Raw genomic sequence first — 26,594 nt, 5'->3', positions numbered from 1 at the left:
TATTGCCCAGGCTGGAAGATGTTCAAGTCTTGTTACATTTTTAGTTTTAACTTGTGATTAGAAAAAACTCTCCAACTGTGTTTTTGTTCTCCTATCACACTACCACAACAGTCATCAATATAGAAGACTTCTGTGACCAAATGTGTACGTTTTTCCTCCACACACCAAGCCACAGACATGAGCTGAGTATTCTCACAATTTTTTCTGACTCTGTAACAGCTCTCATAGGTTGAGGGCTCAGTCTGTAAGACAGCGCCTCTCCCCCCCACTTCGGAGACCAGTAATAAGTATGATTTCTGAAAAAAACTACAGATTTTCTTGAGTTCTTAACTTTAGAATATACCCTATTAGGATTTCCAGTTAAAGTCACTTGAAGGGCCAGGCATGGTGGCTTACACCTGTAATCCCAGAGCTTCAGGAGGCTGAGGCAAGTGGATTGCTTGAGCCCAGGAGTTCAAGACCAGCCTGGACAACATGGTGAGACCTTGTCTCTCTATATTTAAAAAAAAAAAGTCACTTAAAATAGTCCTTTGTGTGATTCTCTTTCCAATTCAGTATACAGTAAGTTTGCTTTATGCTTTAGGGATTGCTTTTTCTAATTTAATTTCATAATTGTTTAAAATATTTGTGATTCCAAAGCCAAATCTGTAAAACAAGGTATATTCAGAGAAGACTGGCTTCTATCCTTGTAGCCTCCACTCAGTTCTTTCCTCTCCCTGTGACAGTAGTTTTCAGCCTTGGGAGTTTTTAAACAGTACTGATGCAATGGCCCCACATCCAGTCAGTGCTATGATTGCATCACTGCACTCCAGCCTGGGCAACAGAACAAGACCTTGTTTCAAATTAAAAACAAAAAAAACAAAAAACCAGCATCCTGGGGTATCCTGAACACTTTTGACTTGAGATCGGCATATTATTGCATGATTCAGATATACTAACTAGCCTAACTTATTTCCATTTGATTACTAGTCTGTGACATGTGTCTTGTGTTTTAATTGCAGAATATGTGAAATTTTGTTCTTAGGAAAATGAAAATGGCTTAATTTTACTAATCTGTCTTTTCTTTTATTAGAGTGTAATTTTTTTTTTGGCATCAGTTACTGAGGCCATTTTTTTTCTTCTCTCTGCTCTAATCCAAACCTACAGATTCAATTCAGTAGACATTGTGAGTGTCAGCTGGTATTCCATCAATTTAAAATGGTTCTGTGACCATGGAAGTTTGGGAGATACTTCTACAGGCCGGGGACACATTAAACAGCTTTATAAAGGGGAGGAACACCATCATATTTATACCCCATGCAAGTAATGTGAAGAACTGGTCTGAGGCAGGGCCAGGCTGGATGCTGGGAAACTCCATGTTTTTTTTGTTTTTGTTTTTTTTTGGTACAGTCTTGGCCTGTCGCCCAGGCTGGAGTGCAGTGCTGCCATCTCGGGTCACTGCAACCTTCACCTCCCAGGTTCAAGTGATTCTCCTGCCTCAGCCTCCTGAGTAGCTGGGACTACAGGCACATGCCACCATGCCCAGCGAATTTCTGTATTTTTAGTAGAGATGGGGTTTTACCATGTTGGCCAGGCTGGTCTCAAACTCCCGACCTCAAGGTGATCTACCAGCCTTGGCCTCCAAAAGTGCTAGGATTACAGGTGTGAGCCACCACACCTGACCCTGTTTTCATTTTTTTTTTTTTTTTTTTTGAGATCGGCTCACTGCAACCTCCGCCTACCAGGTTCATGTGATTCTCTGGCCTCTGCCTCCCAGGTAGCTGGGACTATAGGTGTGCACCACCACACATGGCTAGTTTTTGTATTTTTAGTAGAGATGGGGTTTCATCATGTTGGCCAGGCTGGTCTCAAACTCCTGACCTCGAGGACTGAAAGTGCTGGGATTACAGACGTGAGCCACCCCGCCCAGCCCTGTTTTTATTCTTAAATGGGAGTTCTTGACTGTCTTTCAAGGGTATGTAAAAATTAACAATAATGTATGCTAAACACCTAGTGTCTGGTATGATAACTGTAATTGGTCGGTTAATCTTTTCTATTGATCCTAGAACTCATATCTCTTAAAACCAGGGAACTTGCCTACTTTACAATTCTTGGGAAGTTGGATTATCAGTAAGACTTTTGATTGGAAAATACAGAATTAATAGGCAAAATAGCTGTAGCTGGAAGGGAGTGGGGATGGGTAGGAGGAGGTATTTCCCTAGCTCTGGGAAAGCCTGAAGCAAAGCTGGTCTTTACGGCAGAGAATGTTCCTTTTAGGCCTTAAAAGCTGTTGTTCCTAGAGTTGAAGTTTCTGCTCCTGACTGCTCCTGAATAAGTAGTGCTCTGTGTCAGCTCTGACTGGATCCACAATTCCCACCACTCTTTCTCTTTCTGTGAGGCATGGCTTACACTGGACTGATCATTCCACCCTTGACCTACTGTTACAGCCTGTGTGTTTAGGAGTAAATGAGGGAGTAACTAAAACTGTTTGTTGGAGATGGTCATGGCATTGCCCCTGACGTAGGGAGCCTGGAGGAACAGGAACTGTGAAGTTTATTGGTTCTATTCTGGACCTATTGAATTTCAAGTCCAACTCATAGAGTTGGAGTTCCAGCTAGTATTTAGCCAACGTTGGGAATGTGGGTCTGGAGAGGGCAATGGTCATGAGTCAAGCTCACTTTTTCACATTTCTTTTCCTTTCCATATGCCTTCCCTTCTGCCTGGAATGGTGTCCTCCCCCCTTGTTTCTCTGCTGAACTGCTACTTGTCTTTTATCAACCAGTTCAAGTGTTTCCTTTTCTGCACAACAGCAACCCTATGAGGTAGGTGCTATTATTATCCTGGTTTTATAGATGAGGAAAGTGAGCCACAGAGGTTAAGTAACGTATTCAAGGTCACACTGCTAGTAAGTGAGTTGACACTGGATTTGAACCCAGGAAGCCTGGTTCAGAATCTATGCTTATAACCACTTCATTCTTACTGGTTTCTAGGTACTCGGTAAGTACTTATCATATGAATAAAGTGTTCACAGTAGTCATCTATGCAAGAGCATTAACGAGGCAGTTTCTCTGTTTTAGGACAATATTTCCAGTAATACAAAAAGCAATCCCCAAATGTTTCCTATTGTGTTCCCTTTTCTTGTTCCTGTTACCATTGTCTCGGTTCAACTGTTCTTCATTTTTTGTCAGGACTATTATAGTAGGCCCATTACTGGTCTACCCACTGCGTGTCTTATTCCATTGGTGATACCATTATTAGAGTATCTTTCCAAGATGCATGTATGACCCTCTTACTCCCTTGTTGTAGATCCTGCATTGGCTCCCCCGTGCCTAAAGCAGTTCCTGATCCAAACTAAAGAGTGAGCTATTCTGTATCACCTGTTTGCAATATTCCAGAGAAGCACTGGCTTGGGTTGGGTCATACACCCTTTTTGGAATAAGTTACCATGCTTGTTCTATGCTTGTTCCAAGCAAGTTACCATGCTTAAGAATACGATTTGCCCAGCTTGGATCATGCACCCTATCCTATGACCAAGTTGGAAGTGGTGGGCAGAGTTGGGAGTTAGGAGTGAAGTCCCTTCACATCTGTGAGAGGCCACTCCTAAAGGTTAACTCTGGTTACCTAGCTAGGAGGAAGGGGTTTGGAGAAGTGCCACAGGAGGTGGATTGACACAGTGGTATGGCTAAATACTGATGTGGCCTTCAGCCTCCCTGCTTCAGCCTCCCTGTTGCATTCGTTATTTCAGCAGCTGTCCACTTTGGTCAGCACTGGGACGGGGAATAAGAGTGCTCTTGCCTATAGGAGCTTATCATCTATCTGGCAGGAGCAGCAGTAAGCAAACAGGCAACATGATCCTTCTACAGGAGGAAAGCTGGGGGGATTCTAATAAATATTATATTCCTAAAGATCCATAATTAAATAATGGAATAGCGGAATTTATTTAAAAAAAATGTAAAACAAGCATTTTATTAATTCACACTTTTACTTTTCCTCAGTTGTCAAATTTAGATGAGTCAGATTCTGGCTTGACCACTTCCAGCTGTGTGACCTTGGGTACAATTCTCTGAATCTCAGTCTCCTCAGCTACAAAATGGGATAGTAATAGGGTTGTTGTGAAGAGTATATGTGATGATGCATTTAAAATGGTTGGCATAAAACTTGCACATAGTGGGACTCAAAAATTGTAACTAACAAAGATGTTTGAGGCCCAGCATGGTGGCCCATGCCTACAATCCCAGCACTTTGGGAGGCGGAGGTGGGCGGATCGTCTGAAGTCAGGAGTTTGAAACCTGATAGGGTGCATGATCCAAGCCTGGCCAACATGGTGAAACTCCGTCTCTACTAAGAAAACAAAAATTAGCCAGGCATGGTGGTGAGCTCCTGTAATCCCAGGTATTTGGGAAGCTGAGGCAGGAGAATCACTTGAGTCTGGGAGGTGGAAGTTGCAGTGAGCAGAGATCGTACCACTGCACTCCAGCCTGGGCAACAAGAGCAAAATTCCATCTCAAAAAAAAAAGTGCTTGAACGGGGTATACATGGGAAAATAGCAGCTGTGAAAAAAAATGTGAAACTGCAATATTTTAAAGATATATAATTTTGAAAAACCAGCAAACCCTCCACAAAACTATGATATCCCTACCATTTTACTGTCTCAGCACTTCTGTAAATAGGGTCATTAAGTCTTGCTCTCAGATAATTTGTGGTAAGTAGTACCACCCTCATTGAATTTGTGAGAATACTGAGGCTCAGAGAAGTTTAAGTTCTCTTTTTTTGAGACAGGGTCTTGCTCTGTCACCCAGGCTGTACTGCAGTGGTGTGATCACAGCTCAAGCTTAGCTCCCTGGCTGAAACATCCTCCTACCTCAACCTCCCAAGTAGTTAGCACTACTGGTGCACACCACTGTGCCTGGCAAATTAAAAAAATTTTTTGGCTGGGCCCAGTGGCTCACGTTTGTAATCCCAGCACTTTGGGAGGCTGAGGTGGGTGGATCATGAGGTCGGGAGATCCGAGACCATCCTGGCTAATACGGTGAAACCCTGTCCCCACTAAAAATGCAAAAAATTAGCTGGGCATGGTGGCACATGCCTATAGTCCTAGCTACTTAGGAGGCTGAGACAGGAGAATTGCTTGAACCCAGGAGGTGGAGGTTGTAGTGAGCCAAGATTATTCCACTGCACTCCAGCTTGGGCGACAGAGTGAAATTTTATCTAAAAAAAATTTTTGTGTGTGTGGAGACAGGGTCTCACTATGTTGTTCAAACTCATCTCAAACTCCTGTGTTCAAGCAGTCCTCCCTGCCTTGGCATCCCAAGATTACATGTGTGAGCCACTGCATCTGACCAGGTTTAATAGGTAGGGCATACTTGGGGAAGAAAAGGAAAAAAAAAACAATGAATGGGGTTCACTGTCACATAATTCTGGATTAAAAAAAAAAGAATGAATGGGTTATATTGTAAAATGACAGACTGAAGATTAGTGGTATAGTTTTGGTTATTTGAAAATATAGCAGATAATTCTTGTACAAAATAATTCAGCAGGGTAGATCTTTGGCTTTTGGTTTCTTAACAGGCTGATTTTTGCTTTTAACACGATGCCTTGGGTATGGTTGGAAGTGCCTATCTGGGTTGCTGGCATGTAAATGATAGAGAAACCTGATCTGCCTCTTTGCAATCTTGCATCAGAGCAGAGGGCAGCCGAGATAGCAGAGTTTGTTAGGTGGTACCTTTTGGCTGTAGAGAGTGTTAATATTTATAGATAATTAATTAGCACATTTGGGAATGGGAAACCAATTTCTCTCCTCTGCTAGATTTCTCCCCTTTTCTAGATTGCAAGATTTATGTATTTGGAGGAATAAGAATCATCCACTTTCTCAGTGGCTTAGCAACTCCACATGCTAAATACTTTCAAAAGAAAGAAAAATGTTAAAATGGAGGGGTTTTTTTTATTTGTTTGTTTTTAGTGATACATCATTTCTTATTTGGGGCTCACAGCTCTTGTGCTATAAAGAGCATACCAAGTATCTTTTTACTTGGTTAAGATGTCTCCATTGTTTTTGTTTTTTAAAGTATGAAGTGTTTTTTCTCTCTCTTTTCTCCCTCAGTCCTTACTTGGTTTATTTTATTGTTATTATTATCTTATTTTTTAAAAAAAGAGATTGGGTCTCACTATGTTGTCCAAACTGGTCTTGAACTCCTGGGCTCAAGTGATCCACCTGCCTCAGCCTCTTAAAGTGCTGGGTTATAGGCATGAGCCACCATACCCAGCCTCCTTAATTGGTTTAATGCTAAATGGTTAAGCGTATACACTTCAGAAGGAACATTATGATACTTGGGGTTGTAAGTAGAGCTTTCCTTTTAAACTTGCATTGGATGGGTAAACTTGCTCTGGAAAAAGAGGGGCTTAGGTGAGGTGAACATTGCTTCGATTCCATACTGTACTGCTGTTGCAAGACTATCTTCAGGCTGAAGTTTGGATAGGACAGTTTGTACATCCAGTTAGTAAATTTTAATCGGCCATGTGCTGTGCACTGTGCTAGATGCTGGAGATTTAGAAATGAGTCTGACAAAATGCCTGTCTCCCAGGAATTCATGATCTATTCTCTAGACAGACAATGAACCAGTTACAATGTGCCTAGGGTGTTTTCACTTATAAATGTACAGGATTCTAAGGGAGGGATATAGGAACTGCCTGGTGGAAGGGTGAGAAGGAGGACATCAGTGGATGCACACACACACACACACAGGCTGTGAAACTACTCCTTTTCTGGGCACAAGGAGGGTTTCAGATGGTTAAATGGGAATAGGGGAGAGGTAGAGGAGGCAAGTTTGGGGAAGTATTAGAAAGCTAGCTTCTTTTTTTTTTTTTTCAGACGGAGTCTCTCTGTTACCTAGGCTGGAGTGCAATGGCAAGATCTCGGCTCACTGCAACCTCTGCCTCCCTGGCTCAAGTGACTCTCCTGCCTCAGCCTCCTGAGGAGCTGGGATTACAGGCGCGTACCACCACACCCAACTAATTTTTTGTATTTTTTGTAGACAGGGTTTCACCATGTTGGTCAAGCTGGTCTTGTACTCTCCTGACCTTGTGATTCACCTGCCTTGGCCTCCCAAAGTGCTGGGATTACAGATGTAAGCAACCGCGCCTGGCCAGCTAACTCATTCTTTGTCAGGTCATATACATGGCATATATATGTATGTCATATATATATATGTAAAGCTGACCTCAGTCTCTCACAAAAACATGCCAGTACCATCTGAATATCAAGGGGCTTTAGAACTGATAAATTGAAGGCCAGGTGCAGTGGCTCATGCTTGTAATCCTAGCACTTTGGGAGGCTGAGGCGGGCAGATCATCTGAGGTCAGGAGTTCAAGACTAACCTGGCTGACATGGTGAAACCCTATCTCTACTAAAAATACAAAAATTAGCCAGGCGGTGGTGCTTTTGTAGTCCCAGCTACTTGGGAGGCTGAGGCAGGAGAATTGCTTGATTCTGGGAGGTAGAGGCTGCAGTAAGCCAAGATTGCACCACTGCACTCCAGCCTGGGCAACAGAGCAAGACTCTGTCTCAAAAACAAAACAAACAAAAAGAACTGGTAAATTAAAACTTCAGCCATTTTCTTTATATTCTGAAAAATATGTTGAAATTCATAACTAAATATTTATAAAACACAATACTTGTAATCCTAGCACTTTGGGAGGCTGAGGTGGGCAGATCACGAGGTCAAGAGATCAACACCATTCTGGCCAACATGATGAAACCCCATCGCTACTAAAAAATACAAAAATTAGCTGAGTATGGTGGCTTGCACCTGTAGTCCCAGCTATTTGGGAGGCTGAGACAGGATAATTGCTTGAACCCAGGAGGTAGAGGTTGCAGTAAGCTGAGATCGCACCACTGCACTCAAGCTGGGTGATAGAGCGAGACTCCATCTCAAAAAAAAGCAAAAGCAAAAGCAAAAAAAAAAAAAAAAAAAAAACCCAAAAACTTGAAATTAGAAAATAAAATGACCTACATGTTTCCTATTGCAGACAGAGCTGTGCTCTAAGTTGCTGGGAGGCTTCCCCAATTTCAAGACTGAATAAACTCTGAAATCCTTTAATTTTATGATATGTTATCAATTTGTAGCAATGGTTTTCTATTCTGGTGCGTATCAGACTCATGGAACTTTCTGGAAATACAAATGGAACAAGGCATTACATATGTTTAAAATCAGCAAAATGGGCAAACTTAGATCAAGATTCAAAATTTTTTTTTCTTAAACGGAAAATGCTGAAAACCTGTTGACTTTCTGGGTGGATAGAAAGAATTGTAGTCAGTTGAATATAAATAAATAAATAAGGATATTTATTTATCCTTTATGTAAAGTCGGTTGAATATACATAAATAAATATCCTTATTTATTTATTTATTTATTTTTGTTTTGAGATAGACTCTCACTCTTGTTGAACAGGCTGGAGTACAATGGTGTGATCTCGGCTCACTGAAACCTCCACCTCCTGGGTTCAAGCGATTCTCCTGCCTCAGCCTCTCAAGTAGCTGGGATTACATGTGTCCCCCACCATGCCTGGTTAATTTTTGTGTTTTTAGTAGAGATGTGGTTTCACCATATTGGCCAGGCTGGTCTCCAACTCCTAACCTCAGGTGATCAACCCACCTGGCTTGGCCTCCCAAAGTGCTGGGATTACAGGGGTGAGCCATCCCACCCCACCCCACATTCCTCTTTTATCTTATCTGGCTTTACTTAGGATCTCCATGGCTCCCAGCAGCTACCTAAATCACATAAAACTTTCTGGAGACAGTAGACAGATTTTAGCTTTAAAAAAAATTTTTTTTTTATTGTACTTGGGTTCTGGGGTACATGTATAGATCATGCAGGATTGTTGCATAGGTATATACATGGCAAGGTGGTTTGCTGCCTCCATCCCCCCGTCACCCATATCAGGCATTTCTGTCCATGTTATCCCTCCCCAACCTCCCTACCCCACGATGTCCCTCCCTTAGCCCCGCCCAACAGACCCAAGTGTGTGATACTCCCCTCCCTGTATTCCATGTGTTCTCATTGTTCAACACCTGCCTATGAGTAAGAACATGTGGTATTTGATTTTCTGTTCTTGTGTCAGTCTGCTGAGAATGATGGTTTCCAGATTCATCCATATCCCTATAAAGGATACAGACTCATTGTTTTTTATGGCTGCATAGTATTCCATGGTGTACGTATGCCATATTTTCCTTGTCCAGTCTATCATCGATGGGCATTTGAATTGGTTCAAGGTCTTTACTATTGTAAACAGTGCTGTAGTGAACTGTAGTGTATGTATGTGTCTTTTAATAGAATGATTTATAATCCTTTGGGTATATACCCAGTGATTGAATTGCTGGGTCAAATGGAATTTCTGTTTCTAGGTCCTTGAGAAATTGCCACACCATCTTCCACAATGGTTGAACTAACAACAGTGTAAAAGTGTTCCTATTTTCTCCACATCCTCTCCAGAATCTGTTGTCTCCAGACTTTTTAATGATCGCCATTCTAACTGGCATGAGATGGTATCTCAATGTGGTTTTGATTTGCATTTCTCTAATGACCAGCGGTGATGAGCATTTTTTCATATGTTTATTGGCCTCATATATATCTTCTTTTGAAAAGTATTCATATCCTTTGCCCACTTTTGAATGGGTTTGTTTTTTTCTTGTAAATCTGTTTTGTTCTTTGTAGATTCTGGATATGAGCCCTTTGTCAGATAGGTAGATTGCAAACGTTTTTTCACATTCTGTTGGTTGCCGGTTCACTCTCATGACTGTTTCTTTTGCTGTACAGAAGCTCTGGAGTTTGATTAGATCCCATTTGTCTATTTTGACTTTTGTTGCCAATGCTTTTGGTGTTTTAGTCATAAAGTCCTTGCCTGTGCCTAGGGTTTTTATGGTGTTAGGTCTTATGTTTAAATCTTTAATCCATCTGGAGTTAATTTTAGTGTAAGGTGTTAGGAAGGGGTCCAGTTTCTACTTTCTGCACATGGCTAGCCAGTTTTTCCAACACCAATTATTAAACAGGGAATCCTTTCCCCATTGCTTGTTTTTGTCAGGTTTGTCAAAGATCAGATGGTTGTAGATGTGTGGCGTTGTCTCCCAGGCCTCTATTCGGTTTCATTGGTCTATATCTCTGTTTTGGTGCCAGTACCATGCTGTTTTGATTACTGTAGCCTTGTATAATAGTTCGAAGTCAGGTAGCGTGATGCCTCCAGCTTTGGTCTTTTTGCTTAGGATTGTCTTGGCTATGTGGGCTCTCTTTTGGTTCCATATGAAGTTTAAGGTGGTTTTTTCCAGTTCTGTGAGGAAGGTCATTGGTAGCTTGATGGGGATAGCATTGAATCTGTAAATTACTTTGGGCAGTATGGCCATTTTCATGATATTGATTCTTCCTAACCATGAGCATGGAATGTTTTTCCATCTGTTTGTGTCCTCTCTTATTTCCTTGAGCAGTGGTTTGTAAGTCTCCTTGAAGAGGTCCTTTACATCCTTTGTTAGTTGTATTCCTAGATATTTTATTCTCTTTGTAGCATTTGTGAATGGGAGTTTGGCCATCTCCCCCTCTTTTTTTTTTTGAGACAGAGTCTTGCTCTGTAGCCCAGGCTGGAATGCAGTGGCATGATCATAGCTCACCGCAACCTCGAACTCCTGGATTTCAGCAATTCTCCTGCCTCAGCCTTCCAAGTAGCTATGCTGGGACTACAGGTACTTACCACCCTGCCCAACTAATTTTTTTTTTGGTAGAGATGGGGCCTTGCCACATTGCCCAGGTTGGTCTCTAATTCCTGGGCTCAGCAGTCCTCTTGCTGGGATTATGGGTATGAGCCCCCATGCCTGGCTCACAGCTTCATTATACCCAAGGAAGAATTGAGGCTCTGTTGCCCAAATTTTTATTCAAATGGACTTTGGTCTTGTGTATCCAGAAACTGGAAGAGGTACTTCCTGTTCTTTTCCAATCAGAATTATTTGCCTCTTTTGTTCTTTTTTTTTTTTTTGAGATAGAGTCCTGCTCTATTGCCCAGACTGGAGTGCAGTGGCATGATCTCAGCTCACCACAACATCTGCCTCCTGGGTTCAAGTGATTCTCCTGCCTCAGCCTCCTGAGTAGCTGGGGCTACAAGCGCGAGACACCATGCCCCGTTAATTTTTTGTATTTTGAGTAGAGACGGGGGTTCACTATGTTGGCTAGGCTGAACAAAGAACTAAAGATAGTTCTTTGTGCTTCAGTATGTATGGAGCATTATGTCTAATTTGACCATGTGACAAGCTTTTGCTGTCTGTAGAAGACAGTTATGTTTACAGATTTCTCAGAGTTTAAAAAATCCACGTGTATATTTCAGAACTAAATTTTTTCAAGTTTAAATAGAACATAAGTCTTCAAATGAAGTAGTAAAAGCTTTTTCTGCTCAAAATTGCCTGTAACACTAAATGAATAAATGATGTGGTAAATTATTTTCTTCCTGTTACTACACCTCTGAACTTAATGAGTCATTGCTGCCCTGTGTTATAGGATGTGCTTGTTTATTGTTTGTCACAATTAGATTATAAGCTCCTTGAGGACAGATGGTTTGTTTTTCTCCCTCCCTAATCTCAATGTCTAGCATATAGTAAATATTTACTAAATGAATGAAAAATGTCCTGTTTTTTTCTACTTATGCCTGCATCTCTTTACTCTCTTTTCCTTCCTATTTTCCTTGTACTTTAAATTGACATGACTTCATGGTGAAGGACCTTCAATAGTTGTTTCTTTTAAAGAGTTTTATTAAGATGTAATTAATATATTATACAATTTACCCATTCTAAGCATACAATTTATTTTTAGTAAACTTGCAGATGTGCAGCTATGACCACACTTTGAGAAAATTTTATCTTTTTTTTTCTTTTCTTTTTTATTAAATTCACTATCCAGTAATGGCTATAAGCAAGAGAACATTTTATCATCCCCAAAAGGTCTCTCATTTGTGTCTGTTTGCACTCACTCCCCATTTCCTCTCCAACCCTGCCTACTGCTAATCTACTTTGTGTGTTTTTCTAGTTTTAACTTTTCTGGGCATTTTACATAAATGGAATCATTCAATATGTGATCTTTTTTGAGCCTGGCTTATTTTTTACTCAGCATAATGCCTTTTTTAAAAATTGAGGTGACATTCAGATAACATATAATTAATCTTTTTAAAGTATATAATTTTGCAGCATTTTGTGCATTCACAATGTTATGCACCCACTGTAGCTCTCTAGTTGCAAAATCTTTTTTTCATCTCAGAAGAACAACCTGTACCCAATAAATAATCACTTTTCATTCTCCTCTTCTTTTATCTCCTGGCAACCATCAGTTGGCTTGCTTCTGTGGATTAATTATTCTGGATATTTCATATAAAAGGAATCATGCAATATGTTATTTTTTTGTGTGTCTGGCTGCTTTTATTTAAATGTTTTTGGGATTCATCCAAGGTGGATATGTCAGTAATGAGTCCTTCATAATTATGGCTGAAGACAGGGTCTTTTGCTCTGTCACCTAGGCTAGAGGGCAGTGGCATGATGATAGTTAACTGCAGCCTTGACCTCCCAGGCTCAAACCATCCTCCCATCTCAGCCTGAGATAGCTGTGACTACAGGCATTAGCCACTGTGCCTAGCTAATTAAATTTTTTTGTTTGTTTTGGAAGAGATGAGGTCTTATTATATTGCTCAGGCTGGTGATCCTTCCATTTTGACCTCTGAAAGTGCTGTGATTACAGACTCGAGCCACTGCACCTGCCCCATTTAAAAAAATTATTAAAATAAAAAAAATTATTTTAAAGAGACAGTCTTACTTTGTCATTCAGGCTGAAGTGCGGTGGTGCCATCATGTAAATATTTTGGGGAAAAAATTCTAAAAAGCAAAAACTTGAATTTGCTGTCAAGTACTACATTAAATCCACAGAAATGAAGTGATGTATAGGCATGTTAGTAGGTATTATAAGTAATCTAGAGATGATTTAAAGTACATAGGAAGATATGTGTAGGTTATATGCAAATACTGTTTTGTTTTTTTTTTTTAGAGGTGGGGTTTCACCATGTTAGTCAGGCTGGTCTCAAACTCCCAAACTTGTGATCTGCCTGCCTTGGCCTCCCAAAGTGCTGGGATTACAGGTGTGAGCCACCATGCCTGGCCTTACTCTGCTATTTTATATGAGTAACTTGAGTATCTTCAGAGTTTGATATCCATGGGGGTCAAATTCCCTATGGATACTAAGGAATGACTATATATACAAATACAGGTATATATTTGTGTATATAGTGTATATACGTATAAACAGCACACACACATATATATTTCTCTCCATATATGAGTTTTATTTAGAACATATTCCTAGAACTGGAATTGTTGCTGGGTTAAAGGGAGTTTACATTTAAATTTTTGACAGAGACTGTCAAATTGTCCTTCTCAATTTTAAGATCACTGTGATAACTGTGAGGAGAATTGATTGGCAGTGGAAGAGAAGGTTTGAAAAATACTGCAAATTATCCAAGAAAGAAATGATGTGCCTTAGACTAGGATGACAGTGGAGATCAAGAAAGGTAGACTGATTTAAGAGATGAAGTGGGAAGGAGAACAGATGGAATTGTTAATGAAGTAGATGTGAGTAGTGACAGGGAGTCTAGAATGACTCAGGTGGATCTGCAACTTCAATTAGAGTTGCCATGTGAGATGAAGCCTACTTGTCATGGCTAGACCAGATGACTTCATATATACTTTGTAAGTTTGACATTTTATGATTTTAGAATTTGTGACAGTAGCTTTATTTATAGCTTGAATTAGATCCATATTGAATGCTTTATCTTTCATAATTGTAGGTATATAATTTCATTTGATTGGCATTTGTAGAGCAAGCACTGATACATTGTGTCTGTCACTAAATTGTATAGATTTTTATTTATTTTTTTGAGGTGTAGTCTTGCGCTGTCACCCAGACTGGAGTACAGTAGCACAATCTTGGCTCGCCGCAACCGTTGCCTCCCAAGTTCAAGCTATTCTCCTACCTCAGCCTCCCGAGTAGCTAGGATTACAGGCATGCACCACCAGGCCCAGCTTTTTTTTTTTGTATTTTTAGTAGAGACAGGGTTTCACCCATGTTTGCCAAGCTGATGTTGAACTCCTGACCTCAAGTGATTCACCCACCTTGGCGTCCCAGAGTGCTGGAATTATGGGATTACAGGCATTAGCCACAGCACTCAGTTTAAACTGTATAGATTTTATCTCATCTCTGGAATCTATTTGTTTTCCTTCTTTTCATAAGCCACACATCTAACCTAAGCCATTACCTTTGTTTGTCAACTGTAGCCAAAGTAATCTTTATACATACTATTCTGCAATGACTCCGTTTGCTCCAGGTACTTCATATTGTAACAGGAGTGCTGTGTCCACTGCTGATCTACTCATGGGTGACATTTCAAAATGTTTCTGCTTGGCTGGGCGTGATGGCATACAGCTGTACTCCTAGCACTTTGGGAGGTCAAGGTGGGTGGATCATTTGAGGCCAGGAGTTCATGACCAGCCTGGCCAATGAAGTGAAACCTGGTCTCTACAAGAAATACAAAAATTAACAGGCCGAGCGAGGTGGCTCATGCCTTTAATCCCAGCACTTTGGGTGGCTGAGGCAGGCAGATCACCTGAGGTCAGGAGTTCAAGAGTAGCCTGGCCAACATGGTGAAACCCCATCTCTACTAAAAAAATACAAAAAAGTTAGCTGGGTGTGGTGGCAGGTGCCTGCACTCCCATCTATTTGGGAGGCTGAGGCAGGAGAATCATTTGAACCCAGGAGGCAGAGGTCGCAGTGAGCCGAGACTGTGCCATTGCACTCCAGCCTGGGCAACAAGAGCAAAACTTACCTCAAAAAAAAAAAAAAATTAGCTGAGCGTATTGGTGTGCACCTGTAGTCCTTCCTAGCTACTCAGGTGGCTGAGGCACAATAATTGCTTGAACCCAGGAGGTGGAGGTTGCAGTGTGCCAAGATTGTGCTACTATACTCCAGCCTGGGCAATAGAGCAAGACTGTGGCTCAAAAATAAACCAACCACACACAAAACCAAAACCAAAATGATTCTCCTCAATTCCACTTTGTTTGGGGTGCCTGTCTCACTCTCTTTCCAGCATTTCTTTCTTTCTTTTTTTGAGACAGAGTTTTTGCTCTTGTTGCCCAGGCTGGAGTGCAGTGGCTCACTGTAACCTCCACCTCCTGAATTCAAGTGATTCTCCTGCCTCAGCCTCCCAAGTAGCTGGGATTACAGGCATGTACCACCACACCTAGCTAATTCTCTATTTTTAGTAGTGATGGGGTTTATCCATGTTGGTCAGGCTGGTCTTGCAGTTCTCGACCTGAGGTGATCTGCCCGCCTCAGCCTCCCAGAGTGCTAGGATTACAGGTGTTAGCCACTGCCCTGGCCTCCAGCGTTCTTGTAGCTGTTCAGGACTGGAGTTGTGGGTAGGGAAGTGGAAGCAGGAAGCCTGCAGGTGCAGAATCAATGGATTAAGAGGACAGGTGTTTTATACTGGAGGACTTACTTGTCATTGCCTGGTTCTGGATAGAAGGATCGATCTTTCTTTCCCCTTTCCTCAATTATGACTTCCTCTCCCGTTAGGTTTTACTAGGCTCCAGACTACTACTACTGGCTTTTCAGTCCCCTCCAAGATAATCTTTATCAAGTACTTTGTATATTTGTTCCTGCCCCTCTCTGTCAGGTGAAGGAGACAAGGGGATACCATTGAACAACCAGTTTAACTCTTCTGAATATTGCTGTCCTAGGAGGATGGCTTCCAGCTTGTTTCACCTTGATATCTGTATTCTTTTCCCACATTGCTCATACTCATGCCATAACATACTTCTTTCATTTCTTGAAATCACAAGCTCACTTACTTTCTAGCTCAACCATATTTAGACCTTTCTTTCTAGACCCAGGACCTACCTCCTCTCTCTCTCAGAGCACTCTGTTATAGTATATATCATACTGTTATGATTTTGTTGTTGATTTTTCTACTAGATCCTAAAAGGTCTTTGTAGACAAGGGACAGTATAAAATCACCTTTATTTCCTTGCTGGATATCACAGTGCTTGTTATAGGAAGGCTCAGTAACTATTTGTTGAATGAATGAATGTATATTAGGCACCAAACAATATTGAGCTCTTTTTAATTTTTTTAAATTTAGAGTTCAAGGAATTAATATAAAAGAATACTATGAGGCCAGGCGCAGTGGCTCATGCCTGTAATCCTAGCACTTTGGGATGCCTAGGTGGGTGGATCACTTGAGCGTCAGTAATTGGAGACCAGCCTGGTCAACATGGTAAAACCTCATCTTTACTAAAAATACAAAAATCAGGTCAGGCATGGTGGCTCACACCAGTAATCTTAGCACTTTGGGAGGCCGAGGTGGGTGGATCACCCGAGGCCAGGAGTTCAAGACCAGACTGGCCAACATGGAGAAACTCCATCTCTACTAAAAATTCAAAAAAAATTAGCCAGGCACAGTGGCGGGTGCCTGTAATCCCAGCTGCTCGGGAGGCTAAGGCAGGAGAATTGCTTGAACCCAGGAGGTGGAGGCTGCAGTGAGCTGAGATTGTGCCATTGCACTCCAGCCTGGGAAACAAGTGAAATTCTGTCTCAAAATAATAATAATAAAAAAAATAACAGTTGCAGGCTGGGTACGGTGGCTCATGCTGTAATCCCAGCACTTTGGGAGGTTGGGGTTGGTGGATCATTTGAGGTTAGGAGTTCAGGACCAGCCTGGCCAACTTGGTGAAATCCCATCTCTACCAAAAAATATAAAAATTAGCCAAGCATGGTGACACATGCCTGTAATCCCAGCTACTCAGGAGGCTGAGGCAGGAGAATCACTTGAACCCAGGAGGCAGAGGTTGCAGTGAGCCAAGATCACACCACTGTACTCCTGACTGGGCAACAGAGCAAGACTCAGTCTCAAAAAAGAAATAACTTCTTTTTTTAATTCTAGGAATTTATAACCATAAATTTTACTCTTAGCACTGCTTTTGGTGCATCCCCTAAATTTTGTTACATCGTTTTTGTTTTTACTTGTTTCCAGTTATTTTCTTTTTCTTTTTTGAGATGGAGTTACGCTCTTGTTACCCAGGCTGGAGTGCAATGGCGTGATCTCGGCTCACCACAACCTCCGCCTCCTGGGTTCAGGCAACTCTCCTGCCTTAGCCTCCTGAGTAGCTGGGATTACAGGCACGCGCCACCATGCCCAGCTAATTTTTTGTATTTTTAGTAGAGATGGGGTTTCACCATGTTGACCAGGATGCAGTTATTTTCTAATTTCCCTTTTTTTTTTGAGACAGAGTCTCTCTCTGTCACCAGGCACCAGGCTGGCGTGCGGTGGCACAATCTCGGCCCACTGCAACCTTCACCTCCCGGTTTAAGCAATTCTCCTGCCTCAGCCTTCTGAGTAGCTGGGACTACTGGCGTGTGCCACCACGCCCAGCTAATTTTTGTATTTTTAGTAGAGACAGGATTTCACCATGTTGGCCAGGATGGTCTCGATCTCTTGACCTCGTGATCTGCCCACCTTGGCTTCCCAAAGTGCTGGGATTACAGGCGTGAGTCACCCTGGCCAGCCTTCTAATTTCCCTTTTAATTTACATCTATATATAAAATTAATATTGTTGAGATTTGTTGTTGGTCATGATGTTTTAAAATTATTTTTCCAGCATATTAAGATGTTATGTTCTGAGAGAAAGTGCCTGGCATTACAGTTTTTAAGTTCAGTGAATACCTTTTTCCTTAGAAGTTCAATTTTTTTTTTAAGTTTCCCTGATTTTTAAAATTTTATTTTAATTTTTTGTTTGTTTTTTGAGACAACGTCTCACATGTCATCCAGGCTAGAGTGGAGTGCAGTGGCATGATGACAGCTCATTGCAGCCTTGACCTCTCTGGGCTCATGTGATTCTCCCTCACAAGTAGCTGGGACAGTAGGCACATGCCACCACGTCTGGCTAATTTTTGTAGAGACCGGGTTTCTCCATGCTGCCCAGGCCTGTTTTGAACTTCTGGCCTCAAGCAATCCTCCCATCCCTGGTCATTTTTAATCATATCTTAATTTTTCTTTATGCTTTTGCTTTTTAAATTTTTTTTATTTTTTTGCCTCCTTTTTTATAGCTTTGTTTTAAATATACTGTTCTTATTTTATAATACTTCCTGTAATCTTGGTATCTAACCCTTTGAGATATTCCCTTATGGCACCCATGCTAAATTGTTTCATTGTATGTTTTATAATTTTAGGTAGTGTAGTCATGTTCATTGGGGCTTTAATTACAGAAATCCCTGGAGATCTTGGTTGAGGACCTAAACTGGTATATCATCTATCTACCTGAGTGACAGGCTGGAGTGCAGTGGAGAGATCATGGCTCACTGCAGCCTCTGCCTCTCTGGGCTCAGGTGATCCTCTCACCTTAGCCCCCTGAGGAACTGGAACTACAGGCCCACACCACAATTCCTGGCTAATTTTTTTTTCGTAAAGATGGGATTTCGCTGTGTTGCCCGGGCTGGTCTCAAACTCCTGGGCTCAAGCTTCCCAAAGTGCTAGGATTACACACATGAGCCACTGGGCCCATCCAGGCACATGTGTTTCAGATGATCAAAGGAAATTATTGGCTCTTTGTTCGCAATAATTCTAGTTGTATGATAAATTAGCATTTGCCTCCTTCCTGGGCCGATTTTTGTTGCAGAGGTCTTAAATTAATTTTGTTTGTCTCCCTGAGCCATCTTCAGTTTATTTTTACCTAATATTCATATTTTTCTTATTTAGAGGGCAGGAAGTCTTTGTGTGTGTGTGTGTGTGTGTGTGTATGTTTATGGAGTCTCGCTCTGTTGCCAGGCTGGAGTACAGTGCTGTGCTCTTGGCTCACTGCAATCTCTGACTCCCAGTTCAAGGGATTCTGGTGCCTCAGCCTCCCAAGCAGCTGGAATTACAAGCATGCACCACTATGCCCAGCAAGTTTTTGTATTTTTAGTAGAGACGGGGTTTCACCGTGTTGGCCAGGATGGTCTCAATCTCCTGACCTAGTGATTCACCCAGCTCAGCCTCCCAAAGTGCTGGGATTACAGGTGTGAGCCACCGAGTCTGGCCATTTTATGTGTTTTTTAAAAAATGAAAATAATCTTGGCTGGGTGCGGTGGCTCATGCCTGTGATCCCAGCACTTTGGGAGCCTGAGGCGAGTGGATCACTTGAGGTCAGGAGTTTGGGACCAGACCGGCCAACATAGTGAAACCCTGTCTTTACTAAAAATGTAAAAATTAGCCAGTGTGGTGGTGGGCACCTGTACTTCCAGCTACTCAGGAGGCCGAAACAGGAGAATGGCTTGAACCCGGAGGCAGAAGTTGCAGTGAGCCAAGATTGCTCCATTGCACTTCAGCCTGGCTGACAGAGTGAGACTCTGTCTCAAAAAATAATAATAATAATAATTGGATTAAGCTTCGAAAGTTAGGAAAAAACCTTATGCAGTTAATATGGTTTAGTAGTGAGAATTTAGGGAACAATGAGAAATAAAATGGTAGGTGAAAAGTTAAAAAAAAAACAGAAAAGTCTTTTTTTTTCGACATAAAGATGTACGTTTTTCTGACAAATATACTTTCCATGGGCAGGTGAAAACTTACCCATATTGCTGGGGGGAGGGGGGAGTATAACTTAATAGTTAATTGACTTTTAATCTCAGTTTAATACTCTTTAAGTTTTATTTATTTATTTTGAGATGGAGTCTTGCTCTGTCACCCAGGCTGGAGTGCAGTGGCTCAATCTTGGCTCACTGCAACCTCCACCTCCTGGGTTCAAGGGATTCTCCTCAATCAGCCTCCCAAGTAGCTGGGATTACAGGCATTCACTGCCATACCTGACTAATTTTTTATTTTTAGTAGAGACGGGGTTTCACTATGTTGGCCAGGCTAGTCTCGGAACTCCTGACCTCAGGTGATCTGCCTGCCTCGGCCTCCCAAAGTGCTGGGATTACAGGCATGAACTACCGCGCCTGACCTAAGTCATTTTTAAATGCAATATATATCCTGTTACCTAGCATATTTGAGGATTGTCTCCCACCCCCGCCCCCCCGGGATTATCTTTAAAGAAATTTATGTATTTGTTGCGACAGAGTCTCCCTCCGTCATCCAGGCTGGAGTGTAGTGTGGCACGATCTCAGCTCACTGCAATCTCTGCCTCCTGGGGTTCAAGTGATTCTTGTGCCTCAGCCTCCTGAGTAGGGAGGGATTACAGGCATGTGCCACCATGCCTGGCTGGTTTTTTTGTATATCTATTAGAGAATGGGGTTTCATCATGTTAGCCAGGCTGGTCTCGAACTCCTGACCTCAAGTGATCTGCCCTCCTTGCCCTCCCAAAATGCTGGGATTATAGGCATAAGCCACCTCACCTGACCGGAAGTATATTAAGGAAGAAAATTTCACTACTTTATATCATATCAATAAAGTTGGTAGACTTCTTATTCAATTGGAATGATACAAATTAGAAGGACTATAGATGTGAGCAGAAATAAAATTGCCAGGTTGAGTACATTGAAGTTATAAAGAGTTTGTTTTCAAAGAAATATTGTATTTTCTGTGTTGTCTTAATATCACATTGAACAAGTATTTGTGATTGTGTATGGAAGACTATGAACTGACCCACTGCTTGGTTTTGAGGGGCTTAGGTCTATTGTAAAAGACTTTTGCAAAACGGGAGGATAAAAATGGGGCCTGGTGACATAATGACTGAATGTTGCTTCTTTATTTTGCAGTTCCAGTTCCTAGCAGATTTAATAGACGAGTATCAGGTATGTGTTCTATTTCATAATATCCTACTAAAATGCTATTTTAAGTTAGGAATATATTTAAAAAACAGGTATTTTGAATAAAAAGATAAACTCCCGTTACAAAACATTATACTAACAGTAAAATTACCTATGGTTTCTTTATTCTGTTTTCATTTTAAGTTCTGAGTATGTATGTACATATTTTATATTGCTATAATTGGTATAGTTTGTCTTTTTACATTTATGTTATTACTGTTTTTCATGTTTATCATTACAGCTTTAAAAATGATTTTTATTTATTTATTTATTTATTTTTGAGATGGGGAGTCTCACTCTGTAGCCCAGGCTAGAGTGCAGTGGTGCGATGTTGGCTCAGTGCAAGCTCTGCCTCCCGGGTCCCGTTTCAAGTAATTCTCCTGCCTCAGCCTCCCAAGTAGCTGGGATTATAGGCACGTATCACCATGCCCAGCTGATTTTTGTATTTTTAGTAGAGAAAGGGTTTCACCATGTTGGCCAGACTGGTCTCAAACTCCTGACCTTGTGATCCACCTACCTCAGCCTCCCAAAGTGCTGGGATTACAGGCGTGAGCCACTGGGCCCAAGAAGAAATGATTTTTCTTATTACTGTTTCTGGTATTCTGGCTTATGCTGCCATTAACTCTTACATATACCTTTTTGAGCCACTTGAATTATTTCCTCAGTTTTAGAGCTAGAAGTGGCTTTCTCTGGTCAGAGACTAAGCATTGCCTTGGCTTTTTCTGTCATGTTTTCTAGAGAAAGTCCACAGATTAGGCTGCTTGGAGAAAGGCACCCTGTACATGCCTCTTTTCCACCACTATCTCAATAATATGGAATTTAGATGTAAAATAGTACTTCACATCATTTTATATACCATTTCTTTTGGTTGTTAAAAAAATTAATGCTGGCTGGGTGCAGTGGCTAATACCTGTAATCCCAGTGCTTTGGGAGGCCAAGGCAGGTAGATCACGAAGTCAGGAGTTCGAGACCAATCTAGCCAATAGGCTGAAACCCTGTCTCTACTAAAAACATAAAAATTAGCTGCTTGCAGTTGCGCGCACCTGTAATCCCAGCTACTCAGGAGACTGAGGCAGGAGAATCCCTTGAACCCAGGAGACAGGTTGCAGTGAGCCAAGATTATGCCATTGCACTCCAGCCTGGGTGACAGAGTGAGACTCTGTCTAAAAGAAAAAAATAGAACGCTTTCCAAATTTGTATTTTATTTATATGGGACTAGTTTGGTAATATTTTGCCCTTTTATCTGGTATAGTCCAGATTATTTTAAAAATAAGTGGCCAAGTGCAGTGGCTCACACCTGTAATCCCAGGACTTTGGGAGGCCGAGGCGAGCAGATTACGAGGTCAAGAGATTGAGACCATCCTGGCCAACATGGTGAAACCCCGTCTCTACTAAGAATACAAAAATTAGCTGGGTGTGGTGGCACGCACCTGTAGTCCCAGCTACTCAGGAGCTGAGGCGGAAGAATTGCTTGAACCTGGGAGGCGGAGGTTGCAGTGAGCTGAGATCACACCACTGCACTCTAGCCTGGCGACAGAGCAAGACTCCGTCTCAAACAAAACAAAACAAAACAATAATAAATTTGGGTAAATGTTTTATCCGGGTTTTTTTTTTTTTTTTTGACCTTTTGAAATTTTTAATGCAAAATTTCCCTAGGTGGTTATGTGAGTTAGAGATGTTAATATATGACTGATACCTCAAACACTGCTGGGTACATAGCAGCCACTCAGTAAATATTTATTGAATGTGCATATCTTCTTTTTTTTTTAAAAAAAAAAAAAACAATGCGTTGATAATGAAGCAAAAAAAAAGATTGAGAAGGCTCTCCTTTTTTTCATAGAGCTGGTAAATATATTTTATGAAAGTTTTTTCTTAAAGTATTTGACTATTTGATAAATATGGAATTTGGTAGTAGAGTTAATGTGTTTCAGAATTGCTAGGCAAGTGGTATGTATCACACTGTTCTTTTATATTCCCTTGTTTTAGGAAGGTTTCTTGATTTGAAATTGTCATCTGACCTACACCTCATAGGGCTAGGAATCATTTTTCTATTCCCCAATCCTTGTCTTTGAGAAAATAGGCTCATTTGTGTTTTCAGAAAGCCTTTGTTGTCATTCTACACCAGTCTGTTGAAAGGAGGTTGAAGAGTATATTATGTTCAGAGAGTCAATGCCCTGAGAGTAGGGATTAAGGTTAGTTTGATACTCATGAGATATTATCTTCCATTTCTGTTCATCTCTGCCCTGCACCTTTTTTCCCTCTGAAAGATTAGTTAAATCCCTTGACATCTGTAAGATAGGTCTGGGAGACGCAGAGTATAGTGACACCTCCTCCTGAGGTCACAGTTGGTATTAGTTTGTGAATTGCTGCTTGGCCCTCTGCTAGTGTTGTTCAGATCTTGAACCTTGTGGAAGACTCAGACAAGTACATATTACCCCTCCTCCTTAGATTTTATAATCTTAGGACTTAAAACCTTTTCATATCATTGAAATGTTAAATGAAAATAAAAGATTTTCAAAGAATTCAATAGGATGTTACAGAAGAGAAGGTATTCTGTAATCATACAAAAAGTATCCTGTAATCATACATAACATTTTTTTACTTGCAGACTATGTGCTAGGTGCACAGTTTTAAGGACTTTCTAAATGCCTTCCTTATATTGTTGAATATAATCTTCAAAATAACACTTTGAGTGAAGTCCACACCATGATTATTCCCAATTTACAGATGAGGAAATTCAGAACAAAGTAGAGGTTAAGTAACTTGCAATAGTTGAAGTGAGCATATGCCCAAAGGTAGCATGGATCCTAAGTACTACCCTTGCTATATCTAACGATCTTTCTAGTACCCTTTGGAACCCTTGGTTAGTTTTCAGCTTCATCCCCCAAATATTCACTCTGTTTTCTCAGGGCAGCTTTCACTTTCCAGCTGTTGCTGAAGCTTGGCTTTCCTTGTAGGCTTCTCAAACAATGGCTTTTTCCTCTTCCACCTTCCTTGTAACCCTGACAGGAAATGAGTGAATGTCTCTGTTGATTCTCCTAGCTGCTTCCAGACCATTCTCTCTCCCTTTTCTCTGAAACCTTCAGTTTATTTTTATTTTTTTTTCTTTCGCATTGGAGTTTGTTTCCATGAAACCTTCTGTTTAAAACTTCACATTATGACTGGATGTGGGTGGCTCATACCTGTAATCCCAGCACTTTGGGAGGCTGAGACAGGAGGATTGCTTGAGCCTAGGAGTTTGATACCAGCTGGGGTACTACAGTGAGACCACATCTCTCAAAAAATTAAGCAAATTAGCCTGATGTGATGGTGCACACATGTAGCCCTAGCTGCTTGGGAGGCTGAGTTAGGAGGATTGCTTGAGCCTGGGAGGTCAAGGCTGCAGTGAGCTGTGATCGTTCCATTGTACTCCAGCCTGGGTGACAGAGTGAGATTCTGTCTTTAAAAAATAAAAAATAAAACTTAGGTTTTACCAGCCACTGCTCCTCCTTGTTTTAGTCATCCAACAATTGCCAGGTTGTTCCTTGTTATTTCCACATATAGATGATTCTTCCAATATCTGGCCTTCCATTCTTTGACTTCCTCTCCTGCAAGGATCTTGTTCTCCAGTTGTCCACCCTACTTCAGCCACTAACTCCCAATGGTCATACTCTGGTATGACAGGCATTGCAACTCTTCATAATTTCAATGCGTGGTCCCATTCTGCAACCACTTCCTGCTGTCTTCTCAGCTCCTTTGCTGTCCTACTCAAACCTGGATAACTTGTTGATTCTGCCATTTTTTCACTGCTCCTCACTTCCTCCTTACTAACCTTAAATTCCTGAGTCAGTGATTATAATCACTTCCCTGCACATACCCTCAATTTGCTTTCCCCTTTTAAAAAATTATTATTATTTTTATTTTTGAAACAAGGTCTCACTGTTTATCTAGGCTGGAGTGCAGTGGCATGATCATAGCTCATTGTAGCCTCAATTTCCCAGGCTCCAGTGCTCCTCTGACCTCAGCCTCCTGAGTTGCTGGGACCACAGATGCATGCTACCGTGCCTGGCTAATTTTTGTATTTTGGTAGAGACGGGGTTTCACCATGTTGCCCAAGCTGGTCCTGAATTCCTCAGCCCAGTCAATCCACTTGCCTTGGCCTCCCAAAATGCTAGTTTTACAGGTGTGAGCCACCACGCCTGGACTTACTTTTCCTTTTTCACTTGCTTTGCTAAACCTACTTTGGTTAGGTTCAGTTCTCCACTTTGTACCTGCACCAATAATAGCTGAATCTGATTGGAGGAAAATAGATAACCTTACTGACTTATCTTACTTTCAGTTCATAATTATTAACTTGTAGTAGGCTCTTGATACTAGCAATCATGCTGTTTTCCCATTTTTTTTTTTTTTTTTAACAAATTGTTTTGAGATAGTCTCTCCATGTTGCCTAGGCTAGAGTGTGGTGAGTGGCACAATCTTGGCTCACTGCAATCTTTACCTCCTGGGTTGAAATGATTCTCGTATGTCAGCCTAATTTTTGTATTATTTTCTTTAGTAGAAATGAGGTTTCACCATGTTGGCCAGACTGGTCTTGAACTCCTGGCCTCAAGTGATCCACCTGCCTCAGCTTCCCAGCATGAGCCACCGCATCCAGCCTTTTAAAATAAATTTTAGGCCAGGTGCAGTGGTCCCAGCACTTTGGGAGGCCGAGGTGCGTGGATCACCTGAGGTCAGGAGTTCAAGACCTGCCTGACCAATAGGGTAAAACTGTGTCTCTACTAAAAATACGAAAATTAACTGCGTGTGGTGGTTGGCGCCTGTAGTCTCAGCTACTTGGGAGGCTGAGACAGGAGAATTTCGTGAACCTGGGAGGCAGAGATTACAGTGAGCCAAGATCATGCCACTGCACTCCAGCCTGAGTGACAGAGGGAGACTCTACTAAAAACACAAAAATTAGCCAGGCATGGTGGTGGGCTCCTGTAGTCCCAGCTACTCAGGAGGCTAAGACAGGAGAATTGCTTGAACCCAAGAGGCAGAGGTTGCAATGAGCCAAGATTGCGCTGTTGCAATGAGCCAAGATTGCCCTGTTGCACTCTAAGCCTGGGGAACAGAGTGAGACTCCATTTCTAAATAAACAAGCAAGCTGGGCGTGGTGGCTCATGCCTGTAATCCCAGCACTTTGGGAGGCTGAGGCAGGTGGATCACCTGAGGTCAGGAGACCAACCTGGCCAACATGGTGAAATCCTGTCTCTACTAAAAATACAAAAAACTGATGGGCGTAGTGGCGGGTGCCTGTAATTCCAGCTACTCAGGAGGCTGAGGCAGGAGAATTGCTTGAGCTCAGGAAGCAGAGGTTGCAGTGAGCTGAGATTGCACCATTGCACTCCAGCCTGGGCGACCAGAGCAAGACTTCATCACATAAATAATTGAGATAAATATATAAATCTATCTATCTATATAATCTATATATCATATACAATCTATATATATTCTATATATAGAGAGAGATGAGGTCTCTCTCTCTCTCTATATATATATATATATGAGGTCTATATATATAGAGAGAGAGAGAGATGAGGTCTCCTTCTGTTGCCCAGCTCACTGCAGCCTTGAAGTCTTGGGTTTAGGGGATCCTCCTGCCTCAACCTCCCAAGTAGCTGGGATGATAAGTGTGCACCACCATGCCCAGCTAATTTATTTTTTGTAGAGACAAGGTCTGCCTTTGTTGCCCAGGCTGGTCTCAAACTCCTGTTTTCAAACTATGCTCCTGCCTTGGCCTCCCAGTGTTGG

General features: G+C 41.6%; 1 protein-coding gene across 4 annotated transcripts in view; it reads left to right on the top strand.

Annotated features, from left to right (window-relative positions):
• The window catches only part of PRKAR2A (protein kinase cAMP-dependent type II regulatory subunit alpha), a 93,039-nt gene that overhangs the window by 14,182 nt on the left and 52,263 nt on the right, over positions 1-26,594 (top strand). For 3 of the 4 annotated variants that reach the window (XM_078350849.1, XM_003734840.6, XM_035275432.3), the window contains exon 2: positions 20,775-20,810. The exons of the other annotated variant lie outside the window; for it this stretch is intronic. In XM_078350849.1, coding sequence (XP_078206975.1) covers positions 20,775-20,810 — 36 coding nt within the window. The remainder of the gene's footprint in view (positions 1-20,774; positions 20,811-26,594) is intronic. 4 annotated transcript variants of the gene reach the window in all.

Source organism: Callithrix jacchus, chromosome 15, assembly GCF_049354715.1.
Source record: "Callithrix jacchus isolate 240 chromosome 15, calJac240_pri, whole genome shotgun sequence".
Lineage (NCBI taxonomy): Eukaryota > Metazoa > Chordata > Mammalia > Primates > Cebidae > Callithrix > Callithrix jacchus.
This window is presented reverse-complemented; position numbering and strand designations above follow the sequence as displayed.